This window comes from Cibotium barometz, chromosome 10 (assembly GCF_041138505.1).
Source record: "Cibotium barometz isolate CiBa-2024 chromosome 10, ASM4113850v1, whole genome shotgun sequence".
Lineage (NCBI taxonomy): Eukaryota > Viridiplantae > Streptophyta > Polypodiopsida > Cyatheales > Cibotiaceae > Cibotium > Cibotium barometz.
The window spans coordinates 37,730,632-37,745,186 of NC_141055.1; the positions used below are offsets into that span (position 1 = coordinate 37,730,632).

The 14,555-nt window shown below is 42.7% G+C and overlaps 1 protein-coding gene across 3 annotated transcripts in view; it reads right to left on the minus strand.

The window, feature by feature from the left end:
• The window catches only part of LOC147634866 (uncharacterized), a 49,032-nt gene extending 34,798 nt beyond the window's left edge, over window positions 1-14,234 (minus strand). For all 3 annotated transcript variants that reach the window (XM_086804069.1, XM_086804068.1, XM_086804067.1), the window contains exon 1: window positions 14,024-14,234. In XM_086804069.1, coding sequence (XP_086660195.1) covers window positions 14,024-14,142 — 119 coding nt within the window. In that variant the 5' untranslated portion in view covers window positions 14,143-14,234. The remainder of the gene's footprint in view (window positions 1-14,023) is intronic.
• Window positions 14,235-14,555: the final 321 nt, after the last annotated feature.

The window sequence follows — 14,555 nt, forward strand, 5'->3', positions numbered from 1 at the left end:
TAACACGACTGAAGGCAAGTCTTCGGACCAACCTTCGAAGAATTCAAGTTCGACACCAGCGAAGAAGAAACGACTCCTTAGGGCTTTGAAGCTCAAGAAGGAAGGCCGTTGTTTTATCTGTGAAGAAAAAGGACACATGCGTAATGAGTGCCCGAAGCAAAAGGGTACCAAGTCAAACGCAGGACCCAAGCCAAAGGCAGCTAACCAGTTGTCTTTGACAGGTACGTCAATTACTGTACTTTCTCGCCCTAGTACTTGTTCTGATTGTCTGTTCAATTCTAAGGTATTTGGCATACATGATCTTCTCCGAGTTTATGGAGAAGTGAATGGCCATAAAATTCACATTCTTTTAGACCCTGGCAGTTCGCATAACTTTGTTAACTACAAGCTTGTGCAGAAATTGAGTCTTGACACGACACTCAGCGACCATACCTATGAGGTACGTCTACCTGCGGGCAGACAAGTTTGGGATCGCAAAGTCGAGATGCTTCCAATCCAGATTCAGGACTACAAAGATACTCTGGAATGCTATGTCATGCATCTGGAAAATGTAGACTTGTTATTAGGGATTGAGTGGTTTAAGACTCTTGATGTCCAGATAGATTGGTCTAGTCATATTTTTTCTTTTCAGCATAGGGACACCAAGTATAGTATTTTAGGTGATTGTATCCATCCCTCTCAGGGACCTCTTGTAAATACAATTGATTTTGGAAATATAATGAATTCTTCTTTGTACACCGCTTTCCATTGTGTATTGATTCCACTTTCTTCTTTTCTCATCCCTTCATTGGATGTGAATGAATTAAGTGTGTTTGAAAGCAAAGAATTACAGAAGATACTTGATTCGTTTCAAGATGTATTTCCTAAGGAATTGCCATCGGGTTTACCACCTGAACGGGCAGTAGATCATCGTATTGACTTGATCCCTGGTGCTCATCCTGTGAGTATTCCACCTTATAGGATGAGCCAAGCTGAGGAAGATGAGTTGGCTAAACAACTCGAAGATTATTTAAGGATGGGCCAGATCCGTCCAAGTAAATCACCTTGGGGTGCACCTGTGTTGCTTAGGAGAAAGAAGGACAATACTTGGAGAATGTGTATAGATTACAAAAGATTGAATAAGTTGACAATTAAGAACCGTTATCCTCTCCCTAGATCAGATGACCTAATTGACCGGTTAGCAGGAGCGAAATATTTCACGAAGATAGATTTGCGTACTGGCTATCACCAGATACGTATTCATGAAAGGCATGTCGAAAGAACCGCCTTTCGGACTAGGTATGGCCATTACGAGTTTCTCGTATTACCTTTTGGGTTAACCAATGCTCCAGCCACTTTCCAGCAAATGATGAACGATCTTTTTCGTGAACATTTGGGGAAATTTGTGGTGGTGTTCCTGGATGATATTTTGATTTATAGTCGTACTCTTGAGGATCATGTCAGACACCTCACGATTGTCTTATCTATTTTAAGACAGAATCGACTATATGCTAAATTCAGTAAATGTGAGTTCTTTATGACCGACATCATTTACTTGGGACACAAGATCACTAGAGATGGATTGAGCATTGACTATGACCGAGTTCAGAAGGTTTTGGACTGGCCCATACCACGAACAGTGAAACAACTTCGTTCTTTTCTCGGTTTTGTTGTTTTTCTTAGGAAATCTGTACGGGAGTACTCTCAGCTCACACTACCGATGACCGACTTATTGAAAGGTCGTGGACGTAAGTCCAATCAGCCTATCACTTGGAATAACGATTTGGATATGGCCTTCAGACTTTTGAAAGATAAAGTCAAGGAAGCACCTATCTTAGCACTACCTGATCCTAGTCGGCCTTATGTTCTTGAAACTGATGCCAGTGACTATGCTATCGGGGCTGCTTTATTTCAAGATGGTAGACCGGTTGCTTTTGAAAGTAAAAAGCTAGACGACACTCAATCTCGTTGGCCAACCCTTGAGAAGGAGCTTTATGTTGTGATTCATGCTCTCAAGGTTTGGAGACATTATTTATATGGCTCCAAGTTTGTGGTATTGACTGATCATCAGTCAATCAAGTATGTGTGTGATGCGGATGATTTGAGAGGCAGGAAAGCTCGTTGGGCAGAGTTAATGCAAGATTTTGATTTTGAGATCCGTTATCGGAAAGGGTCCATGAATAATATTGCAGATGCGCTTAGTCGGATTAAAGAGGTGAATACTTTGTCGTTCACCGAGATTTCTACTGACTTATTTCAGTCATTGAGAGGGCTTTGCAGGACTGATAGTTATTTTGGTCCATTTTGGCAGAAGATCCAGGACGGGAGCTCATTGATTGACCAAGACTCGGTGACTGCGCAGTCTACTATTCAGGCTGCAGGAGGTCAGTGGATGATTCGGAATGGTTTACTATTCCGTAATGACAAAATTTGTGTACCACAGATCCCGGACATTAAGTCCAAGATTCTGAGGGAGTGTCACGACGCCCCTTCTGCTGGACACCCTGGGGTACACAGGACACTATCATTAGTGAAACACACTTTTTATTGGCCGAAGATGAAAGGGTATGTAGAAGATTATGTTCTGAAATGTCAGATTTGTCAGGCAAATAAAGCTGAACGCTTTAGACAGGCTGGGTTGTTGCATCCTTTGCAAATCCCAGGTAATAAGTGGGAAAGTATTTCCATGGATTTTATTACCGGATTGCCAAGAACACATCAAGGCCACGATTCTATTTGGGTTGTGGTAGATCGCTTGACAAAGATGGCTAGATTTTTACCGACCCGGAAGACTATTACAGCTACGCAATTAGCTCGGCAGTTTATCGAGCAATTGTTTAGACTGTACGGGTATCGCAGGACATAGTCAGTGATAGGGACTCTAAGTTTACGAGTGACTTTTGGAAACTTGTTTTCGAGAAGTTGGAAACAACTTTGAATTTGAGTTCCTCTGATCATCCTCAATCTGATGGCCAGACTGAAAGAGTGAATCAGATTTTGGAGGATATGCTTCGAGCATATGTATCCAAAAGACAAAGTTCATGGGAGGATTATCTTCCTATGTTAGAATTTGCATATAACAGTACTAAGCATACGAGTACAGGGTTTAGTCCTTTCATGCTTATGTATGGTTTTCAACCAAGATCACCTGTTACAGTAGGATTCTCAGGACTTCAGCATGATGCAGCACGTAATTTTTTGCAAGATATGCAGGAAATGTTACAAGTTGCGAAGGAATCTATTAGAAGTGCTCAAGATCGAGACAGGTTTTATTCTAATAGACATCGTTCACCCAGAGAGTTCTCTGAAGGAACGATGGTGTATTTGCGAGTTCCGAAAGATTCCGAGACTTTAAGGACAGGTAGATCTCCGAAATTATCCCCTAGATACTGTGGACCATTTCGTGTTACACGACGGATTGGTTCAGTTGCATATGAATTGGATTTGCCATCTCATGTGAAAGTTCATCCTGTATTTCATGTCAGTAGACTTAAGAAAGTACTGGGTGGAGCAGATCAGTTAGTTACTCCTCAAGAAATTATAGATGTCCAGGACATGACATTTGTTCCTCACGAACCTGAAAAGATTCTTGGCTTTCGTGAACGAAGATTGCGTCATACGCTTATCACGGAATACAAGATCAAGTGGAAGGATCGTGTTGAGGAGGACGCTACATGGGAGACATTGACTTCTCTTCAGAGAGATTACCCTGGCTTTTTAGTGAGCTCAGGAGTGAGCTCTTAGAGGAAGGGGAGTATGTCATGTGCACAGTGGGTATCTACCGTGTGCTATACGCATGCAAGACTAGTTTCGAGGCTTGGGGAAGCTTGGAACTAGGCAGGCTGATTGACGAGCTGAGTTAGGGATATACTAACGGGCGGGCACCCAAGTATGGACGGGCGGGCGGCCAAGTGTAGACGCCCGATGACCGGCCAAGAGCCTATAAAAGGGTGGCCAAGGTTAGTTATTGGAATATAGAGAGTCTCGCGAGTTTGTGAGAGCTCTATGGTCTTGGAGCCTGGATCTAGTGCAGACGTGCACCTGCTTTATGCAGCCAAGGCCGGCAGCAGTCTCGAGGCCCGCGAGGGCAGCTTCGTGGCGGTATGGGACGTCGCGAGGAGGAGATTGGTCGGTACGTCAACCTAGTTAGCTCAGCTCGTGGCTCGGTGGGGACAGCCAAGACTGTGGGCTTGCCCACGGCTGTCATGGTTGGGAGGTGAGTCAGGCCTGCACCCCCTTGCTTGTTTGTTGTTCGTTTGTTTGCAGGATTCGAGTTTCAAACCAAGATCGATCACGAGGGAAGATCCGTGTGGATTTGACATTGGCTTACTAGCCCCACAGCATAACTCAAATCCGGGCGTGTGATAGTCATCTAAATGAGACTAACAACCATCTTTATGTACATAGATGGATCATCCAACTCCTCACCAAAATCAGCCCGCAACTTCACATTCTGCTCCAAAGGTATACTCATTGGCTTACACCCTGTCATGCCATATTTTGCCAACATATCCAATGCATATTGGCGTTGCACTAACCATGTACCTGCATGCTCTTTGATCACTTCAATTCCAAGAAAGTATCTTAGTTCACCCAAGTCTTTCATGTCAAACTACCCACTCAATGCCTTCTTCACATGCATCACATCTATAGTATGATCTCCTGTGACGATCAAGTCATCCACATACATGACAAGTAAGACAATCCCATGATCTGTTTTCTTCACATAGAGTGAAGAATCTGCTGTAGAAACCTGAAATCCAAGGGAGATAAGATATCGGCTAATCTTATCACTCCAAGCACGAGGTGCTTGCTTCAAACATATAATGCTTTCTTTAATCTACATACATGAGTGGGATATCTTGGACATATCCTTCTGGCTGTGCCATATACACTTCTTCTTGTAGATCACCATTTAGAAATGCATTTTTCACATCCATTTGATGCATTTCCCAACCATTTGTTGCAGTCATAGCAATGACTGCTCTCACTGTTCCCATCTTTGCCACTGGACTAAATGTTTCATCATACTCCAAGCCTTGGGTTTGTGCATAACCCTTAGCTACCAATCTTGCTTTATGTCGTTCAATAGAACCATTTGACTTGCATTTCACCTTGTAAACACATTTACAACCAATGACATTTTTGTCCTGTGGTAATGCAACCAAATCCCATGTTTCATTATGAACCAATGCGTCCATCTCAACATCCATTGCCTTTTCCCATACATGCTTTCCAATAGCTTCTGTATAGCATGTAAGTTCCACATGCTTCACCAAAGAGGTCATATATACGTAATGCATAGCAAAATCACAATATGTCAACCTGTAGATACCTGACCCTTTGGAATCTCCGCAATTCATGCGGATCACTCTGAACACCTGTCACTCTAGCATGTGGAGATACATATCTATCTTGCCTTGCACCAGGTGTGCGTAAAACTGGTATGCCAAGTTCCTCATCCAAACTCTCTGAACTTGACCACTCATAACCTGTAACTCCAATTCCTTCAACTTTCTTTTTCCCTTTATCCACAGCACTACTCCCAGTGCTCACACTCTCATGGACGTACAGTGCTACTCTCAGACTCTACTGGCCCCCAAACATAGAAATAGAACTAGAACTTACTTGTCGCAAGTTCACATGCACATCAGCATCAAGTGAATCAATGACACCTTCATCCTTTGCTTTGTACCAACTAGCAAGCTCATCAAACACCACATCTCGTGAGATAACCACTTGCCTAGTTTGTGGATTGTAGCATTTATATGCCTTGCGATCCTATGCATATCCAACAAACACACACTTCTCTGTCTTAGGATCCAACTTCCTCCTCCTCTCGTCAGGCACATGTACATAAGCTATGCATCCAAACACTTTGAGGTGTCCAATGTCTGGCCTCAAACCTATAAGTCGCATCTCTGGCGTACTTCCATGTATGGAAGCTGTGGGTGTCTTATTAAGTATATACACTGCGGTGGCACATGCTTCTGCCCAATAATAGTCTGGCATGCTCTTTTCATTGAGCATCGCCCTGGCCACTTCACAAATGACTCTATTCTTCCTCTCAGCAATTCCATTTCGCTGAAGTGTATACCTGCAAGTTAACTGCCTTCTTATCCCATGCTTTCTCAAGAAATGCTCAAAAGCATGTGAGGTGTATTCACCACCTCCATCTGTCCTCAAACATTTTATCCAAGAGCCATATTGCTTCTCAAAAGCTTTGAAGTCCATAAACTTTGCCAACACTTCACTTTCCTCTCTGAGAAAGTAAATCTCAAGTCATTCTGCTGAAAACATCAATGAATGTCACATAATATAAGCTGCCTTTAATGAATGGGTTTTGTGCAGGACCCCATACATCGCTATGAACTATCTGAAGTGGCCTGCTACTCATGTTGCCTTCTCTAGGAAACCGCAACCTCGCCTGCTTTCCAAACTGACAGGCATCATAAACATGCATATTCCCATCATACTTGAATCTAGGCAGCCCACTAACAATGCCTCTTGCCTGCATGTTCTTTAACCTTTGTATATTCACATGTCCAATCCTCTTATGCCACATGTCAATGTCCTGTACCACATTTTGGCTTTTAGAGAACATGGCTGATTTCAACTCAGGAATCCCAGCATCCAGCTTAAACAACCTGCCTTCTTTCTTGCCTTTGGCAATGACTCTACAACCATTTTTGAAATCCTCAACGAAACAACCATACTCGTTGAAACGAACCTGTAATCCCGGTTTCACCATTTGACCAACTGAGGCCAAACTTTTTGTAATAGAAGGCACATACAAGACATCTGCCATAGATTTTGTTTCACCATTGTGCATAACCAATGGTACACTTCCAACATGTGTAATGGCATGTTTGGTAGCATCTCCTGTCTCCACATAGCCTTTCACATCCATAGGCTTCATATGCTCAAACCATTCACCATGACAAGTCATCGAGTTTGATGCTCCAAAATCCATATACCAAGTGTCATCATTTTCGGCATTTGTCATCATAGATCCCATAACATGTTTCATGGCAAACAAGTAATTTGCGCTGCCATCATTACTGCTTGATGCATAATTTTCACCATGTTGTGCATAATGTCCACCATGTTGTGCTCTACCCTCTCTCAAATCATTTTGTTTGCGGAAGCAATCACGTGCCATATGACCAAATTTCCCACAGTAATGGCATTCCACATTTTGCATAGATGTTTGTTGGCCTTGCCAACGTCCTCTACCACGAGGATTACCTCTGCCTCTCTGAGGTGTATATCCACGACCACCTCTAGCACCATATGTAGGCTGAAAATTCTGTTGTGGTGACCTGTCCTGCTATCCACGACCATTACCACGGCCACGTGATGCAAATCTCCCCCTGTCTCTAGATCCTCTTTGTGAATAGAAAAACTGATTTCTCCTATTATCATCATGGCTAGTAGATGCATCATGAAAGGAGTCACTGAGTTTGATTTCCTCAACAAGTAAGAGTGAAACCAACTCATCTAAGTCTCGTAAACCTGTACTCTGAACCGAGATGGATGTATCAAAAGACTTATACTCCTTGCCAAGACCACGCAAGGTAATGTCTACCAAATCATCATCAAGCATGGGAGCATTGATTGTTGCCAATGCATCTGCATACTTCTTTATCTCTTGTACATAATCATGGATGCTCCTTCTACTCCGTTTCACATTATGAATCTGTTGTCGCAACTGAGACTTGCGAGCACTAGTGTCTGTATCAAACAGCTTTACCAATGTATCCCATGCATCCTTAGGATTCTCAGCATCATGTATATGTATGAGTATAGCATCCGAAATACATATAGACAGATAATGCAAAACTTTATATGCTCTTTCTGACCATTGCTTATGAGCTATAATCTGTTGTTGTGTAGGTTGTCGGGGTAGTTCCGGCTTTGGCTCCGCACCTGTAATAAGATTCCAAAAACCTTTTCCCTTCAGAAAACTTTTAATCCTGTACTTCCATGCCTAGAAGTTCTTCCTATCCAACTTTCCACCCACAATTTGTACTGGATTATCCGACATATTTGCTCAATGTAAATGCACCTTCCGCACACGTCTAAATCTGTAAACGAGCCTTCCTCAGCTCAACCAAACTCCTATAAGTATTCCAGATACTCCAAAGTACACAATGAACTTCACTTTTGATGTAGAAAATCAAACTGATTGCATCCAAAATGAGCTGGCACACGCAGTCCAAGATACCTTGTTTTTGACGCGCTTTCCAAGGCTCCAAATTACAATGTAGTGGTTCAATCAAGTGTGGATAACTTGCATTGACACCTAAACAAGCTCAATGTTGCATATCAACACCAACCAAGGTGTGTACATACCAATTTTGTCAAACCCCCTTCTCTGTTTTGAGAAAAACCAGGAAAACCAGAAAAACCAATAGTAAAATGCCTCTTATTTCCTTAATGCTTGTCCAAATTGAGAGACCAGGCATTCATTAGCTTAGCAATGATGTCCACTAACTCCATGTAAAAGGAATTAGACCAATTGTTTAAGATGGGAGAGTAATTAGTCGATTAATCACACTTTGTTTCACTAAACACAGTAGACAACCTGGTTAATCAGCTCATTTCCAGCTCCATAGATCATAATTGCTCCAACCAATCATGTAGCCTCCTTCTCAAGTGTATGTACCAACCAATTGTTAAGGCAATTTTGGAATTTATCAAACACAAGAGTTGATTGGTGGCCTCCACTTAGCAAATAGATTAAAAAATGCTCTGTTTCTGCATACCAGGCTGCGTCGCCTGATGTAGAGGAAATTTGGAGAGATTATAATGATAATTGATGTTGCATTTAGATGCCCAACACTCCTAGGCATGTGTACATCCCATCAATTGTATGATTTTTGCCAAAAACTTGGTTTAATTTCATCAAAAGTTAACCTCTTTTTCTCTGTTTTGTGAGAGCTTCAAAACCAATGATTTTCAATCACTTAAATGCATCATATTTGCTCCAAAATCAGTGTAGGGCTTGCACATGAGTTGCCAATACATTCATCCTTGTCACACACATGTTTCTTTGTCAGATTTGCATCCTTTTTCACAATACATCACCGCTTCCAAGCTTCTCAAGAGGGGGGGAACACCTCCACTCCCTTGATACTACAGACAAGCTCAGATTACATCTAGAGGTCGCTTGGTGTAGCTTTTGTCTCACCCGAAGGTACTGATGGCTGACAGTACATCTGTTTATGAGACTTCTATGATATATGTGTACTAGTCACATTGGATGTTGTTGTGTATGGTTCACAGTGGTATACAACTTGGACTACTACTACGCCATTGGTTTGCAGTGAATGTTGTTACATATGCATAGCTTAGAGAGATTGGGACACTGATCTTGCCATATTGTACATTTCACTTTGGATCTTTTGCTATATCACCAGATTGCAATCGAGGACGCTTGCCATTTTTCAAGAGGGGGGTATGTCATGACCCTGTGAAAGTGGAACAGCACAAGTGTGGGCATGGTGGTTGGTGAGCAAAATAAATATTTAATGATTCACATTTGGGTCCCTGGACTAATAGAAATATGGTGGACATCTTCAAATGTGAAGGGAGACCAAGAACATTAATATTTTTAATGTTTTAACCTTGGGTGGCCCCTGGGCATAAGAGGCCCTAAGGAACTTTAATGAATATTAAAAAAAGGAGCCTAGGATATTATTGGAAGGGGGGTAACTCCACTTTTGGGAGTTACATGCCTCTCTCATCTCTCTCTCTCTCTCTTGCTTTTTGGAAATCGTACAAGCTACGTGCGTGGAGGAGAGGAGAAACTCTGTGGACTGGCTGCTGGATTTTCTGCGTACAGAACCTGGCCGTACAGAACCAGGTGGTTGCAGGCCGTACAACGCTGGTGGAGGCTGCCCGTACAAAGCTGTTGACAGCAGGTACAGTGGTACGGCTGCTGCAGGTTCAGGCGACGCTGACAGGGACGGACAGCAAGTACAATCCGTACTATTGGTATTGCTATACGACAGCAGGTACAGGCTGTGCAATCGGCTGGTTCAGGCGACACTGGCGACCAGAGTACAGACAGCAAGCGGCTGCAGGTTCAGGCGGCTGCTGTACGACAGCTGACATAGACAGCAGTTGCACGTACAGAACTGTACGGACATGTACAGCAGAGTACTACGGAACTGTACGGACTGGCACAGGCTACTACAGTACTGTTCAGTCCTGAACAGTTGCACGCGGCGTTTTATCAGAGTCCGGGTGGAGCATCAGGGTGGAAACAGAGATTGAACAGTGGATGTGTATTTGAGCTGAGTTGAAACCATGTTCATGGAACAGCCAGATGTACGCTCAAGGCTGCCCTGCTGAATTGTCTTGGTTGATTAGAGGGAAGCACAGTGTGTTACTTTTGTGGGACACAGATCTGTGTGTGAATCCTCTGTGCTAAGAGGTCTTGAGGGCTGCCAGATTAGACATGCAGGTTTACTCTCCTGGACTGGCTTTGTTGTACTCAGTTATACATTTCATTGAATTTGAATAAAGAAATACCGAAAGAGGCGCCAAGCTTTGGGGCCAACAAGTGTCGATTTCCTTTCAGTTCTGGAGCATTCTAGCTCCTGATAATTTTGTTATTTATTTGGACTACAAGTGAAAGGGTGACTGCTAGTCTACCGCACTTTGGTTTCTACCAGAGGCCGGTTTCACCAGCTGTGCTATGTGCTGGCATGTTAGGTAGCAGCATGTGTGAGACATAAATGACCGCGTCCAGCTGGTCATAGTGTGTGGACATTAGCTAGGGTTAGCTGAGTGTGGACACAACACAATAGTGTGTGTGTGTATTATGGATTATGGCTTTATGCATTGTGTGAGAAGGAAGATGGCTTCCCTCGTTGGCTTCCGCTCAAGGATGTTTAGTAGACCTTACCCGGTAGGCCAAGCTCTCAGATCTAATAGAAATCGGTGTGCTCCAAGCTTCACAGCATCAATGGCAAGCTTCACAGCTTTTCTTCACAGCTTCTTCTCCCTCTTCTCTCACTCACTCATAAACCCTAATAGAAAGAACCTGGCTCTGATACCATGATGAAAAACATGTAGAGGGAGAGGAGACACACACACAGGAGCAAACCCTAATGTATATTGCAAACCTTAACCAACGAGGGAAGCCATCTCCCTTCTCACACAATGCATAAAGCCATAATCCATAACACACACACTATCGTGTTCACACTCACCTGACCCTAGCTAATGTCCACACACTATGACCAACTTGACGCGGTCATTTATTGCTGCTACCTAACATGCCAGCACATAGCACAGCTGGCACACACTGACATCGAGCTTGAATCTCAACAACCTATAGGCGATGAACAGCAGCAGCCAAGGATCTTACAAAGACGTCTAATACTATGTTAAAATGCACAAGCGCGGAAGCAAAACACAAACGAACACACACAGCAGCAGAACGCAAAGATCACAGCATAGACGGGAAACGAAATGTGAGAGTACAACGATCAGAGGTGATACAACCGATGTGGCACAACCACGCTCTCCTCCTCCTCAGCCCACACGTGTGCCTCCACAACCAGTGCTCAAAAAAGTATGATAGATGATAAACCCCTTTGTATAGGCCAGGGGAGAGACATAAAGTACAAGTCGGCTGGAAATAAGAAGCACACCAATGAGATGACCAACACTAAATGCACTCCAAGTGGCTCAAGTGACACATACCGACACCTAAGGCTTCGGATATGACCTACGTAGCTCGCGCGTGACATGAGGGCTCACAATGGGGTCACGACATATGACAAATAAATCCTTAAATAGGTTCTTCTAATGTACAAATGTAGCATTGATGATGAGCCAATGTGTCACATATAGCACCTCAGTGTATGGGTGCATGTGACATGTTTCACCTATGCTAGTCGGCCACCTTTATTAAAGTCGGCTTATTGTAATCGCTCACAACTAGCAATAATATCCACAACTTGCAATATATGTGCCTGCATTATGTTTAATTGTTTTACTTGGCTGCCGCCTGTCCAAGCTATCCCAAAACTGCCCTGTTTCGTCTTGCTCGACATGTGCACCCCTGAATGGTGCTCGACCAGGCCTGTGTGCTACCAGTCCTGCAGGTCAGCCATGTGTGCAGCATATGGTGAGATGTGTCACAGTATACATCCACCCAATTGACCAAGATGCCATAAGGGCCATGCTTTCTTCAATGCGACACACCCCAACAACCTGCTGAAGAGCCGAAGCTGCCCACAAGCTTGCTTAAGAGTGTTCCGGTACATCCATGAAGTAAATGTATCATGTAAAAAGATAAACCATCTCGCTAAAGAAACAAAAAGCAGCCATGCGAATGGCAATGTTGCAAAGCAGCACTGTAATGGCTGAAGCATGTGATGAATGAGAGAGAGAGAGAGAGAGAGAGAGAGAGAGAGAGAGATGTAAAGTTGTGGTTTATTTTGTTTTAAACCTTTGCAAAAGGGAAATTTTACTATCCTTACTTTGGATGATTCGTTAAAAAAACACAAAAAGGGCATGAAGAGAAAAAAATCAGAGAAATCAGGGCATAAAAAGAAACAAATACAGAGATTTCCAAGACCAAAAAGGGGAGTTACTAGATAAGTAATCTTTAATTCTCATTTTACTTTGGTGATTCTATATGACAAAATTCAAATACATCACTATACCTATCAAAGCAACCAAACACACCTTCTAGGTACTTATTCACCCCACACCCATGTCAATTTGCTACCAGCCCTAGTGTTGCCTGGTCGGCAAACACACGAGTACCTGTTGTGCTACAAGCCGTCGCCCCACCTAGTTACAAGCCCTAGACAGTTGCAACCCTACAATGTGTGCAAGTCCGCAGCCTTGGCTTCTCCCAAACTCATCAAAGGATTCGTTTAATTTTTATTCACCTATTCTAGACCCACGGCCATATCCATTTCTGGAATCAAGCTGCAGAAGCCTAAAAATTTTCTTTAGAGCGACCATAATATGGGTAAGAGAAAAACGGATGTGTCTATTCATTTTCAATGGTGTCACATACATTATTGACCACAAGCAATGCTCGTGCTGGGTAGAGCACAACCCAGAGCAAAGAAGTTTGTAACCACCTGCGCCTTGCCACCACTTAATCACCTTCCGTCTTAACTAGCACATAGACTACCATTGAACAGTAGCATGCCCCTATGCAAAGGTGCTTCCCTTAGCTACCTCATCAATCTCCACAAAGGTATTGAGAATAGCATCTACTATTGCTGATCCCCTAAGCAGGCTGGCTACTCATAGGAGACCATTAACCATGACACTAAGGGAAATGTGAACAACTAGATACCATTGCCGTTGGAGAGGAGTTTGCCATTGTGCTGCCACCCCTTGCCATGCACCCTTATCCCCAAGCTGCACTCATGCAGCTCACCTCAGATTGTTGCACATGGCATTACACCCATTAGGTGCATCATGGGGTTCTTCAAAAACACATCCCATTTAAGGGCAAGTAGCATTGCCATGAATAGTTTGTCTGCACACAAGAAAATATGAGAACTGAGGAGCAACACTTAGCCAGATGGTTTTCAACTCCTAGGGCCTGGCCTCCAGCATTAGGTAGAACCGTTCATTAACAAAAACTGGTAGTTATTGTGTGTACAATCTGGATTCTCAAAAAAAAAATCTAGGCATCGTGATGACAGCAAAGCAAGTACGCATGTCACTATGATGATAGCTCAAAAAATTACAAAATCTGCAAGCCAAAATGAATGAACAATCATATTACCGTATCAAAGAAACTGTAAATTTATATGAGCCTAACTAAATTAAAATACAAATTGTTCAGTTTTTTTACTTTAATCTTTTTGGCCTTTCATGAGTAAGGTTTTTTTTTTTTTTTGGTTGCCTCTGCATATTGAAATGTGATTGGTTTTCCAATCACAAATATCCTTGCATCCTTGTTCAAAAAACAACGCTAAGGGTCTGCCCGTGGCAGGGAAATGAAAAGGAAAAAAGAAAGAAAAAAAATATATGATAATACAGCAAAGGCGCGGACCTGTAGTAGATCGTCCTCATGTTGTTCTGAATGTTCTCTGCGTTGAAGAGGGTCATCTCATCCGCATGGCTGCTGGATTTCTTCTCGGAAACCGGCTTGCCGCGGCCCTTAGTCGCCATTGTTTTGCTGCTCCTGAAAACAATCAGAGCCAAACTTTTTTTCCAGCCTGCTTTTTTATATCAAATTAATATTTCTATAATTACATACATTTGTGTGCAAGTCCATTGTATAATGAATGCTTATAATTTTTTATTTTTTATAATGTCCATTGTATAATGAATGCTTATAGTTTTTTGTTTTTTATTTTGTATTTGGGAGAGTTGGTATTGAAATGAATTTTACCATATTGGTGTTGCATCGGTCTGAAAGGCTAGTGATAATTGAAGCTAGGGATCTCTTCATATACAAAGCCCGTTTGCTTTGGTCCTTGAGATTTGAACAAAACAAGCTTTTCTTTCTTTGACAACTTGTCTCTTTTGAAATTTTCTCATTCTATTTTAAATTACCTCTTTCTATCAATCTCTTTTCTCCG